General features: G+C 40.1%; 1 protein-coding gene across 1 annotated transcript in view; it reads right to left on the bottom strand.

Annotated features, from left to right (window-relative positions):
* Positions 1-11,937, bottom strand: part of RAPH1 (Ras association (RalGDS/AF-6) and pleckstrin homology domains 1) — a 60,552-nt gene that overhangs the window by 46,964 nt on the left and 1,651 nt on the right. Inside the window, exons 2-3 of the mRNA XM_009890253.1 lie at positions 7,098-7,203; positions 5,699-6,216 (exon numbers count right to left, since the gene is read on the bottom strand). Coding sequence (XP_009888555.1) covers positions 5,699-6,216; positions 7,098-7,203 — 624 coding nt within the window. The remainder of the gene's footprint in view (positions 1-5,698; positions 6,217-7,097; positions 7,204-11,937) is intronic.

Below are 11,937 nucleotides of genomic sequence, written 5' to 3'. Positions count from 1 at the left end.
CTTTGGGTTCTAGTGCGTCATAGGATGAAAACCATTTTACTGTCATGCATAAATTTCATGATGAATAGCCAAACATGTTTGATTACCAAAATATGCAAGTATTGTTTATATTTCATAAGCTGATATGTTTATCTCGGAGGATATTTTGAAAGCTTCTAAAAATCTGGCAAGTGAAGAGTCATCTTACATGTATTTCAAGAACATCTGAAAACTGGATGGCTCACACTTCTTATGCCAATAAAATCTGAAGCCAAAGTAATGCCTCAAGATGACAGATATAGACAGTTTTCCTTTACTGTTGACTTATTAAAACACACTTTGTGACTAATAATTGGAAAAAAAGAAAGAGGATGAGATGGTCTAATTGTGTTTCAAATTAAGTCTTTCCATTGCCTATTTTCAGCTTAGGAAAAGGATAACCAGAAACACTCCAGAACACCGTTTGTGTACAAAAGTAAAGACATAATAGAACTGGCAGAAAATGAAAATAATTTAATTTTTAAAAGTTGTTAGACAAAAAACAAAACAAATGCCTCTCATGCCCTGTTTGTTGCATATCTGTGACTACTCCCACAAGTCATAGACTAACATCCTTAGCATCTGCTAACCACACAAAACATTGAACATAAGGAAAACTACTCAAACCTTAAGCTACCAAAATACAAGAGCCAATAATGGTCTATTCCTCCAAGAGCTAAAATAGATCACAACTGTTCTTTAAATCACCTACAAATAGTATGTGAGGTTCAGCAATCTAACTCTATTTTAAGACACTGTTGCCTATCAAAGACCATAATATATTATGGGCTGATTTCTCTGCATACAGAAACAGTTAGCTGCATTTCCATACACTGTAGCATTTAGTAATAGCACATAAAACATGACCTACAATAATCTTTAATGGGTAGAAAAAGCTTCTGCATTACACTAGTGTGTAGCAAATATTATTTTAGTGACAACATGTCCATACATGAGCCAAGGCAAAATTGCTATGGAACACAAACTTTGTCTTTCCTTACGCCCATTTCCACTTTATCCCACAGGAGTTATTAGCCAATACATAGATTTGTCTATGTGTGCTGAGCTTACATTGCAATCATTACTAACTGTAATGCCCCCAAAGCTCCTCCCTAAAGAAACATTAAAGTTTACTCTGTATTGCCACCTTCTCTGTCAAGTGAAGCAAATAACCTGTAGTTTTAATGCACTGGCAGTCCCTGTCATGATTTTCACCTCCTATACATCAAGTCTCGAACTACAATGAATTTAAGTAAAAGCTAAAAAAAAATTAAAAAATTAACGTAGCATTACCAACTGCTACATTATGCATTATCTTCATATGTAAGTCAGAATCTCTCAGCTGTGCAAATGGGTTACAGTCATCATTGTGCCGGGAACCAAGGGGGCGCAGGGGGGGGAAGGTGATGATCGTACTGTGCCAGACCAGATGGTAGACTTCAAAATTATTTGCAACCTCTTCACTGAGTATATGCAGGGCAGTAACAATGACTGTCCAGGAACGGACCCTTTCACTGATCGGACATAATTAGCTACACCAGCATGATCAACACCATTCTGTTCTCTTCCCGCTACCACCTTCTCCTATTGCTCCAGCACAACTCACTGAAAATAGAGATAATTTCTTGGTGGCAGAAGGACCAAAGGAAGAAGGAAAAAGGTAAAATGCGTGGGCAGAAGGGACAAGTTAGTGATCACTTCCCCTACCTTTACTCATGCTATCACATCACTCATTCAGTCTACATTCAAATAAAGCATCCCATGTGCAAAAATCAAGATTTAAAGTGTATGGCACTCATTACGCAACTAAAAGCATAGAAGACAAAACGTAACCTACCAATTTAAGGAATAATACTGTTCAGGCAAGGATTTGGGAAGTAGTTTTGTGAAAGACAAATTTCAATTTAGCAAAAATTACAGGAGATTGGGGTGGCGTAGAAGCAACTTTCCTTAGTCAGGAATGCTTAGAGGAGACTGAAGACAAGAACGTAAGTGCAGACAGACAACACTTAGTACCACCAAGACAAGATCACGAGACTACAAAGTAATAGTCTTTGAAGACATTAATGTTCATAATGTCCAAAGAGATAGTGTTCAGAATTGTGATGAAAGGGGAAAATGAAACAAATCATGATGACAACAAATAAAACTGATTTTAAACAACCCAGAGAATTACAGCCAACTGTCCTGTAAGTGGCATAGAAACAAATTCAGAATGAGAATGACAAGGATGGTCCTGGCCAATAGGACCACCAAGAGTTATCATTTGGCATGATGCTGATATATCTTCAGCCCCAGGAATTTCTTACAGCACAGACTGCTAAGAGGAAGAGGAAGATAACGACACCAAGGTACCTGTCCGATTGCTCAGGCAAAAAGACCTGAATAATCTATTACCACCAATGGGCATATTCTAGCTCTCCCTTCCAGCCTTCATGTTCTTGGCTACAATCCCCTTACTGCGCATCAGCAAACATCAGGCCCCTCTGAGCGTATACAACTCACCCAAATTACACAAAACGAGCCTCAGGATAAAAGTGGTAAGTTTTGGTGTGTTAAGTACCAGTAAGCACCAAAGCTGGGACAAGTGAGATGAGACAGTGTAAATAAGAGCTTTGGGGAAGGAAGGGAGAGAGGAAAGGGAATTCATATCCTCCCATTTTTGGTGGCTATGAAATTGCAGCCTCTTTCCATAAATTGGTCACTAGTATCAGTCAGAAAGTATACTAGACTATACATACCTTCAGTAGGCCAGTGCATGACAGTTCTTTTACAGGATTTCCCTACGTTTCCAGGTCAGTGAGCTCTTCAATACACAGCAGAATTATTTTTTAAGATAGAATACTGAAGTTAATAATGGCAAAGCTTAATTTCCTTTTTCAGACAAGCATTTCCTCCTATCAGAACAGTCTTCCGTTTTACTTAATGTTATGTTCTTCCTCCTGTGATTCCAATAAAACTAAGTTGCGGAAGAAAGCATTACTTTTATAGTCCCTATACTGCCTGGAGAGAACAGAAAGGATCGGTCAAAAGGGCAGAGCTGCCAAGTCACTGACCTCTTTTGTAAGAGCCATAGCAGCAAAGAAAAAATTTAAAGGTCAGCTCAACTGCAGTCAGAATCAAGGAAGAAAGGCAAAAAGAAAAGAGCTAACTTAAAGCACTGTGTAAGAACAACAAATCTCAAAACAGATCTGCTGTGGCCATGAAGTAATAGCCTCCCCCAGTTTCTGCATAAAAATCACATTTTTTTCCCACGTGGGCACTAGGTTGTCTTCAAAGGCTACTTCCTCAGAGGGATGTCCTGCATTAGAAATGGCATCACTGAGTTGATTCAGTGGGTGGGAGGGTAAAATTCAGCCATACTAGGAAAAGATGTTTTGGTTCACAACCTAGCCATGGAGATTAATAAACCCTAAGCAATAGTTTTCAGGCATTAAATGAATAAAAAAAGGAAATAAACTTGTTTGTTGGTACCCAATGATTATACCAAAGAATCCTTGGGTTTCTGCCGATTTATAAAGTGAATTTCATTTAACAACCACCACCAAACAAACTCTACACAAATGTGATTTTCCCCCTCTCCTTTCACCAGCGACAAGAAAAAAAAGCTGCTTCACAGTAAAAAGTCCCATCACATAACAGTTTCAATACTGAATAGTTGAATACCAATTCTGTAAACTTGGTGAAAATTTCTCAGAGTTGAACACCTTCCTCAGGCTATTGAAATTAGAAAGAACAGATAGAGCAAAACCAAATCAGTACTGTTAGTAAGTGCAAAGCATTAAGAGAGCAGAATTTGGCTCTCAAATTACCAACACGTTCTGGTTACCTCCTTCAAAGGAATCATTCTTATCAACTTATCTGGGCAGAGAAACAATAGCCACATTCTTATGAGAAGCAATCACCGGGTTTACAAAGGCAGCTCTCACATGCCTTTGTGAGAAAAGCTCTTGGGGGTGGTTTTGAGCCTTGCAGTCAGTAGCCAAGAGCTCAGAAAGCTACTGCAACACTTGCAGCAATATAGATTAGCTTCCCCTGAAAACAAAGCAACTTCTTGACCTGTCTCTTGATTCACCAACATCAAGTTACTTAAGTGCAGCAGGTGGTTTGTTGATTACTCATGCCATGGGAAGAGCTGAAAAATCTGGGAGACAAGAAGGGCAATCTTAATGATGCCTCAAGCATATCACTCCTGAAGTAAGAGAGGCTGAGATCTAGAGGGAGACCTGCAAAATCAACTGCAGAAAACATCCTGCACTTTTAAAAATTAAGAAATTCAAGTTTTTCTTATGCTATGTAAGTTACAGAAGCAATTAATTCAAATAAATCATCTTTTTAGCCTTAGGAGAGACAAAAATGCAATATTGCTTAGTTTTCTACATTAAAAAAAAAAAGATATCGGCATGAATAACAGTCAGAGATCAAAAGACAAACTAAAAACAAGCCTTGTCATACCACAAAAAGACTGACAACCAACCAACAATATAATCAATGATTGTCATAGGCTGTCTCCAACACTTAAGCCTACAGCAATAATGCAAATGCTTGCATTCTAACTTTCCAAAGAGAAAAGGACGCATTTCTGTCTACTTCTGTTTTGCTTTACTCAATAGGAATCTCCAATAAAAATATACTGAACACCAACTTTTTATACAAAAACAAAGCTTACCTAAGCTGTCACTCATTCATTTCTCACCATTCAAAACAATATTTAAATCTAAGTGTGACCTTGATGATGATCATTAGACTGACAAGCCTGCATCATCCCCTCTTTACATCAGATGAACTTCTGCTGCAGATGGGTAGAGGCATGCTTTCAGCACAGCTCATTCAAATTAGTGTTAATTATTGATTAGAATAAACTCAGCTTGTTCTAGTTTTCTCCCATAAAAGAGAACATGGGTATTAGTACAACTGACTTTTGAACATGCCAGATTTCTGTTTCGGAGAATATTTCTACAAGACAGCTTCTAGTTTAAGTTCTCTAGATTCACCACAACGTTTTCCCCGTTTCCTTCCACAAGTCACCAGGACTTTCAATATTCCCCAAACTGGCTGTGTTTTTACTGAAAAGTTTACTCCATGGATAAGCAATGCCAAGGCACCAAAATCCCAAATGAACATCTGCTATTGCTGTATCCCAGCCCAGTTGCTTTTCTGTGTTGTGCATTGCTTCAAAGAGTTCTCCCTGTCATACAGTAAACAAGAATATTAAGTAGCAGCAAATTACTGGTATAGTATAGCTCCAGACAGGCACTCAAACTGCTCCATGTGTTTCAGGTATTAAGTGTACTGTAACAGGAATGTAATCTTGTCAGTTGCACTTTCTTTTTTCCACAGCTGTGCACTCCTCAGATTTAAATTAAAAACAATATATGAGTTTTACTTAGAATAAAAACATAAGCTATAAAACATTAAAATCCATGACTGGCTTAGGAGGAGGAAGAGATGGGAAAAGCCCTTAAAAAAAACAAAGGAAGTACACGTTCTTTAAAAAGATTCCTTGCAGACCTAAATAGAGAAAGAAGGAGCCACAGCATGTGCAGTCCATGAAGAAGCAACCTTAATCTTTGATCAACTCCAGTGCACTGAAGATGTTTAGCTAGAACTGTAAGCATGTGGGCAGGGAAGAAAAAAACACCCCAAACCAAACCGACGTATTGAATTAATGACACTCTACCTCAGTGATTGGTTGCCCTTGGGACGTCAAGTCCAGTTCCTGAGGTCTTGTCACCTTATCGATATCCAAGGAGTCCATGCTGGAAGCTGCAGAAGTTATGCTGGAACGGGAGGAGTTACTGATTGAGCGCACCTCAGCATCGCTCACCGTGCCAGCAGATGCTGTCCTCCTGTGCTGAGCAGTAACTACTGGTTTGGTGTCTTCTGCAACAGACTGTTGGGCTGCCTCATCCATACTCAAGGAGGCCTTCTCTAACTGTGCAGTGATGTCATCCAAAGATACGTTGGGATGCGATGGTTTAGTCACCTTACCAGATGAGGAAGATAATCCTTTCATGCTGCTGTGCTTAGTAGAAGGTCGGCTAGTAGGCGGTTTCTGAGCTTTGGGTTCTGTGGCAAGACGTTTCATTGCAGCATTGTTTGCTGAATGAGACCCAATGCTGCTGAGCTCCTGCTCTATGGAACAGAGATCAGCCATGAGGGCATCTAGATCCACAGTCTCCCCCTGATTCAGGGCTTCTGCAATAAACAAGAATTTTCAGTATGTGCAGAGTTACTTCATTTGTCTGTGCAACTCTTCACTTCGTGTTATACAATTTAACAGTTCAGGTAAGGGAGCAAAGGAAGCTATATTTTTTTTCCCCATCTGTATTGCAAAATCCCTGCTCACAGCTAAGCAGAAATTTATTTGCACTACTACTCTTGACTGGTCTAAGAGCAATTAAAACAACTCAACAAACAACTATTTAAGTTAAATACATTTGCCAACAGAAGAAATCTATGAATGTTCATATTACATTTGAAAAGTTTAAACTGCTGTCCTGTGAACAGAATGTAATAATACATATCTAATATCTAATAATATAATAAAAAAAGTGTAGATGTTTTGCTAAGCATTTTCTGCTAAAGCAATGCATGGTATGTGACACTGCTTTTTAAAAAACCCACAAAATACTATACACATACTCAAGACTTTAAATTAAGGCTTCCTGTATTGCAACCACAGGAAGCTATTTTAAGACGAGGAAAAACATGATTTTTGCTTAATGTGGAAGCATTCTGTAGCTGCATTCCTGCATCCTGTCCCATGAAACAAGATGCTCTTTCTTCCCGTTTAACAAATGCATATCAAATCATTCTTTCATGAGACCAGATCCCAGAATGTGTATTTCCATACAAACACTAGACTACAATTCTCAGATACTAGGTGCTGTGAAAGATACTGCTTTAGAATACTCAAAATCCTGTGCCATCAGAAAGCAATGCCTTCAGTAAAAGTGTTCCCATTTGAGTCACAAGTGTATTTAAATACTCCTATATCATAGTGTTCCCATTTATGGCTGCAATGTTTTTTTTTTTCCCTAAACTAATATTTTAGGAGGTAAATAATTCAAACAAACCATTCAAATTGTACATGGAGAAGCGATATGAGAAGTTGGCAAGATTGGTTTCCTGATGGAGAGGTGATCTCTTCACTGGTGCCACAGGCTTGTCTGTATCCAAACTCTGAAAGAGAACAAACAAACAAAAAAAAAGAGTCAGAATAAAGTTTGTCAAGGAACTGGACAGGAGAACCTTCAAGATGAATGAAAATTAATTTTCTTAAGAGAATGTTTTCAAAAACTCATGGTATATCAAAACAAAAACCGCCATACCACAGAGATTTAGCTTCAGATATTCAATGGAGAAAAGATATTAAACACATTCTGGGTTTTTTTAGAATCAAAAGGACTGAAGTATATTCCAAATGCATTTTAAATGGTGTTACAGACTAGCTCAATTTGAAACAGACTGGCTTACCTGTAACAATTTCTTTACAGTGAATTGCTCAAGTATCTAAACACATTCGAACTGTCGCAGACTAAGAAATGCATCATTAGCTTATGAGAATAATCATGGCATAAGCACACAAAAGCATTTAATGAAGAATTCTATTTTATTAAAAGGGATATAAATTAGCTAAATTCAGACATTTTTCTCAATAAGGCTTTCCTATGAGAAATGTTAAATTGTGAAAACAAACACCAGCCAGTTTACGTAGGATAAGGTTTTGTTCATTTTTTGTTTTGTTTTTCAAAAACTAGTATGGTTAAACAAACAAAAAAGAGCCAAGACATCTTTCTACCTAATACATTGAATTGTTATGTTATGAAGGCTAATGTGGACATAATATTATAATAAAGATCCGCATTTTTGTAAGTAGCAAGCAGTAGGGCACTACGATCCAGCTGGTGACCCAAGACATGCATGACAGGGTCCAGAGCTGCTGCCCCTGGAGTGACAAATGTTACATGGGCAATCTAGCTCTTGCTGTCACTAAGGCTCAACAGCTCTGCAGAGGGTTTGAATTTAAGCAATGATTGTACTGATAAAGCTTTCCTGAAGATGCACTTGTCTGACAGAAAAGCATTTTCTAGCTCCAACAGAACAAATACATGCAGCACTACAGGCTGGGGAAGAGTGGCTGGAAAGCTGCCCAGAGGAAAAGGACCTGGGTTTGTTGGTTGACAGTCGGCTGAATATGAGCCAGCAGTGTGCCCAGGTGGTCAGGAAGGCCACTAGCATCCTGGCTTGTATCAGAAATAGCGCGGCCATCAGGATTAGAGAAGTAATCATACCCATATCTCCCCTGTATTCGGCACTGGTGAGGCCACACCTCGAGTACTGTTTTGGCGCCCTCACTAAATGAAAGACATTGAGGTGCTGGAGCATGTCCAACAAAGGGCAACGAAGGAGAAACTGACATCATCTACCTGGACTTGTGAAAAGCATTTGACACTGTCCCGCACGACATCCTTGCCTCTAAATTGGAGAAACATGGATTTGATGGATGGACCACTCTGTGGATAAGGAACTGGCCAGATGGTCATACTCAAGAGTTGAGCTCAAAGGCTTGGTTGTTCAAGCAGAGACCAGTGATGACTGGCGTTCCTCAGGAGTCTTTAACATCTTTGTCGGTAACATCAACAGTGGGATTGAGTGCACCTTCAACAAGTTTGCCGACAAAACAAAGCTGTGTGGAGCGGTCAACATGCTGAAGGGAAGGGATGCCATCCAGAGGGACTTGGACAGGCTTGAGAAGTGGGCCTGTGTGAACCTCTTGAAGTTCAACAAGGCCAAGTGCAAGATCCTGAACATGGGTTGGGATCATCTAGCTCCAAGCCACCTGCCATGGGCAGGAACACTTCCCACTAGACCAGGTTGCTCAAAGCCCCATCCAACCTGGCCTTGAACACTTCCAGGGATGGGGCATCCACAGCTTCACTGGGAAACCTGTTCCAGTGTCCCACCACCCTCACAATGAAAAATTTTTTCCTAATATCTGATCTAAATCTACCTTCTTCCAGCTTGAATCCATTACCCCTTGTCCTATCACTACATGACCTTGTAAAAAGTCCCTCCTCCAGCCTTCTTGCAGGCCCCCTTCAGATACTGGAAGGCTGCTCTAAGGTCTCCCCAGAGCCTTCTCTTCTCCAGGATGAACAGCCCCAACTCTCTCAGCCTCTCCTCAAAGGAGAGGTACTTCAGCTCTCTGATCATCTTCGTGGCCCTCCTCTGGACTCACTTCAACAGATCCATGTCCTTCTTATTTTGGAGGCCCCAGAGCTGGATGCGGTACTCCAGGTGGGCTCTCAACAGAATGGAGTAGAGGGGCAGGATCACCTCCCTTGACCTGCTGGCCTCACTTCTTTTGATGCAGCCCAGGATACAGTTGGCATTCCGGGCTGTGAGCGCACATTGCCGGGTCATATTGAGTTTCTCATCAATCAACAATTCTATGACAATTTCTCACCTAAACTTTTTATTTCCATTTTCTACATCCTTACTCAAGCCTTTGTTAAAAATCAAATGCACTATTTTTTTCTTCTAATATTTACTTTTGCTGAACTCACTTCTCAGTTTGGGCTGAACTTAAAAAAAAAAATCATTTTATTAGGAAGTCAATCATCACTTAATGAGAAGCCAGTGATGCAGCCTTGTCTTCCATCAGGTGGAAAAAACCTCTCCTCTAGTACCTCTGATGGAGCTTACATATTCTCCCACACAGAACAGCTGAAACAAATTTAAAATAATAAAAATAAAAAAATATCTGTCTATAACCCTAGAGGCAGCAGTGAAGCTGGAGACAGCAGAGGCACATTAGGGCTCATTCCTTCAGACTGAAACCATAGACTACCACAAAAGGTTTTCTGTAAATATATTCTGGTTAAAAGCATCTAAAATATGTTTTACTGAATTTAATAATAATTAAGTTACTTCATATCCTTGGAAACACATGCATTATGCTCTCACTATTATCAGAGCACATTCTCCATAACACATTATGATGCTAAACTAGCAGTTTGAAGAACTGCTGAAAACCGCAACAGCACCAAAAGCTTGGTTCTGAATGATCATGAGAAGCAAGGTAAGATTTCCTTCATTTAACCTGCACTATAGAGAAGGATAACTAGAGTAGGATAAACGTTAATGCACTCTGTACTAGTGCCAAACACTGCTCGCACATGCTGCAAATTTTGTGACTACATTTCATAAGGCTTTTATTAGACCAACAGTTAAAGAGGGCAAAGTGAATTCAAATGATCTCATGGGCATCTTAACAGTTACAAGTCTTTAAAAAACACTTCCATCTGGAAAGGAATCTGGGTCTTACTTTCAAATCCCCCCAAAATAAACATTTAGGAAATCTAAAATGGAAGCTAAAGTTCGAGGAACTCGGGAACAAAACCCCTTTCTTCCTACTGATCTTAGAGAGTCCAGCTGACAAATAGCAACAAATCCTGAGACTACAGGGGAATGCACTTTGGAGCTCATTAGCTCTAATTACCCCCCTGTATTGGGACAGCTGCATTAAGACACAATCACTTTCCAAACAAACAAACTGAGACAAAACTAACTGCATTAACTTGTTTATACAAAACCATATGAGGTCATCCAAAGTTTTGGGGGAAATGTCATTTCTCAGTAGTCACAAAAGACAGAAGGGCAACTGCCAGGCTATGTTGCAGACTGCGTTGTACAGCAATATGAAAGTGAGAAACAAATAACGTGGGTCCTCCCCTTAACTATCTGTTAGTACGTTTTAAGAATTTTGCATGGATCAGCACACAAACTGAGACATCACCATAAAGTCTGTATACCAATAGTGTAGCTGTAAGCCCCAAGTAAAGTATGCTTCTATTTCTAGGCTACTCATACCTGAAAAAAATGGGGCAGAGAACAAAAGGTCTGAGACCAGTTACCCATTGTGTTCCTCTGTGAAGATCCTCACTCAGGGTAATTTACAGAGCCTATACCTTCAAAATGGCTCCCACTTACCATTAAAAATCCTTCACAGGAAGTTAAAAAATAACAAGAATTATCATAGATGTATTTATTTCACACTGTCTTCCATTCATCTCAAAAGGCAGGATTCTTTATTGCCCTGCTTGTTCAAGTTCAGGAAAAAAAATAATCATTTTTTCCCTAGAGTGCTATCTACGTTTAGATCTTGCAGGCAGAGATTTAACCAGAAGGTAACAAAGATGAGCCTGAATTTGTGCACAAGTCCATGGGACCTGATGAGATACATCCACAGGTCCTGAGGGAACTGGCAGATGAAACCACTAAGCCACTAGCCATCATATTTGAGAAGTCGTGGTGGTCTGGCGAGGTTCCTGCCGAATGGAAAAGGGGAAACATAACCCCTATTTTCAAAAAGGGAAGGAAGGAAGACCCAGGGAACTACAGGCCAGTCAGTCTCTACTCTGTGCCTGGCAAGATCATGGAGCAGCTCCTCCTGGAAACTCTGCTAAGGCACATAGAAAACAAGGAGGTGATTGGTGACAGCCAGCATGGCTTCACCAAAGGCAAGTCATGCCTGACAAATTTGGTGGCCTTCTATGAAGGGGTTACAGCAGCAGCGGACAAGGGAAGATCAACTGCTGTCATCTACCTGGACTTACGCAAAGCATCTGACACTGTCTCACACGATATCCTGGTCTCTAAATTGAAGAGACATGGACAAATGGACCACATGGTGAATAAAGAACTGGCTGGACGTTCGCACTCAAAGAGTTGCGGTCAACGGCTCGATATCCAAGTGGAGAGCAGTGACAAGTGGTGTTCCTCAGGGGTCAGTACTGGGACCTGTACTGTTCAACATCTTTGTCGCACACATGGACAGTGGGGTCGAGTGCACCCTCAGCAACTTTGCCGATGATACCAAGCTGTTTGGCGAGGTAGACACGCTGGAGTGGA

The sequence above is a fragment of the Charadrius vociferus genome, unplaced genomic scaffold, assembly GCF_000708025.1.
Source record: "Charadrius vociferus isolate BGI_N301 unplaced genomic scaffold, ASM70802v2 scaffold147, whole genome shotgun sequence".
Classification (NCBI taxonomy): domain Eukaryota; kingdom Metazoa; phylum Chordata; class Aves; order Charadriiformes; family Charadriidae; genus Charadrius; species Charadrius vociferus.
The sequence above is the reverse complement of the archived record's forward strand: the minus strand, read 5'-3'. Positions and strand labels throughout refer to the sequence as shown.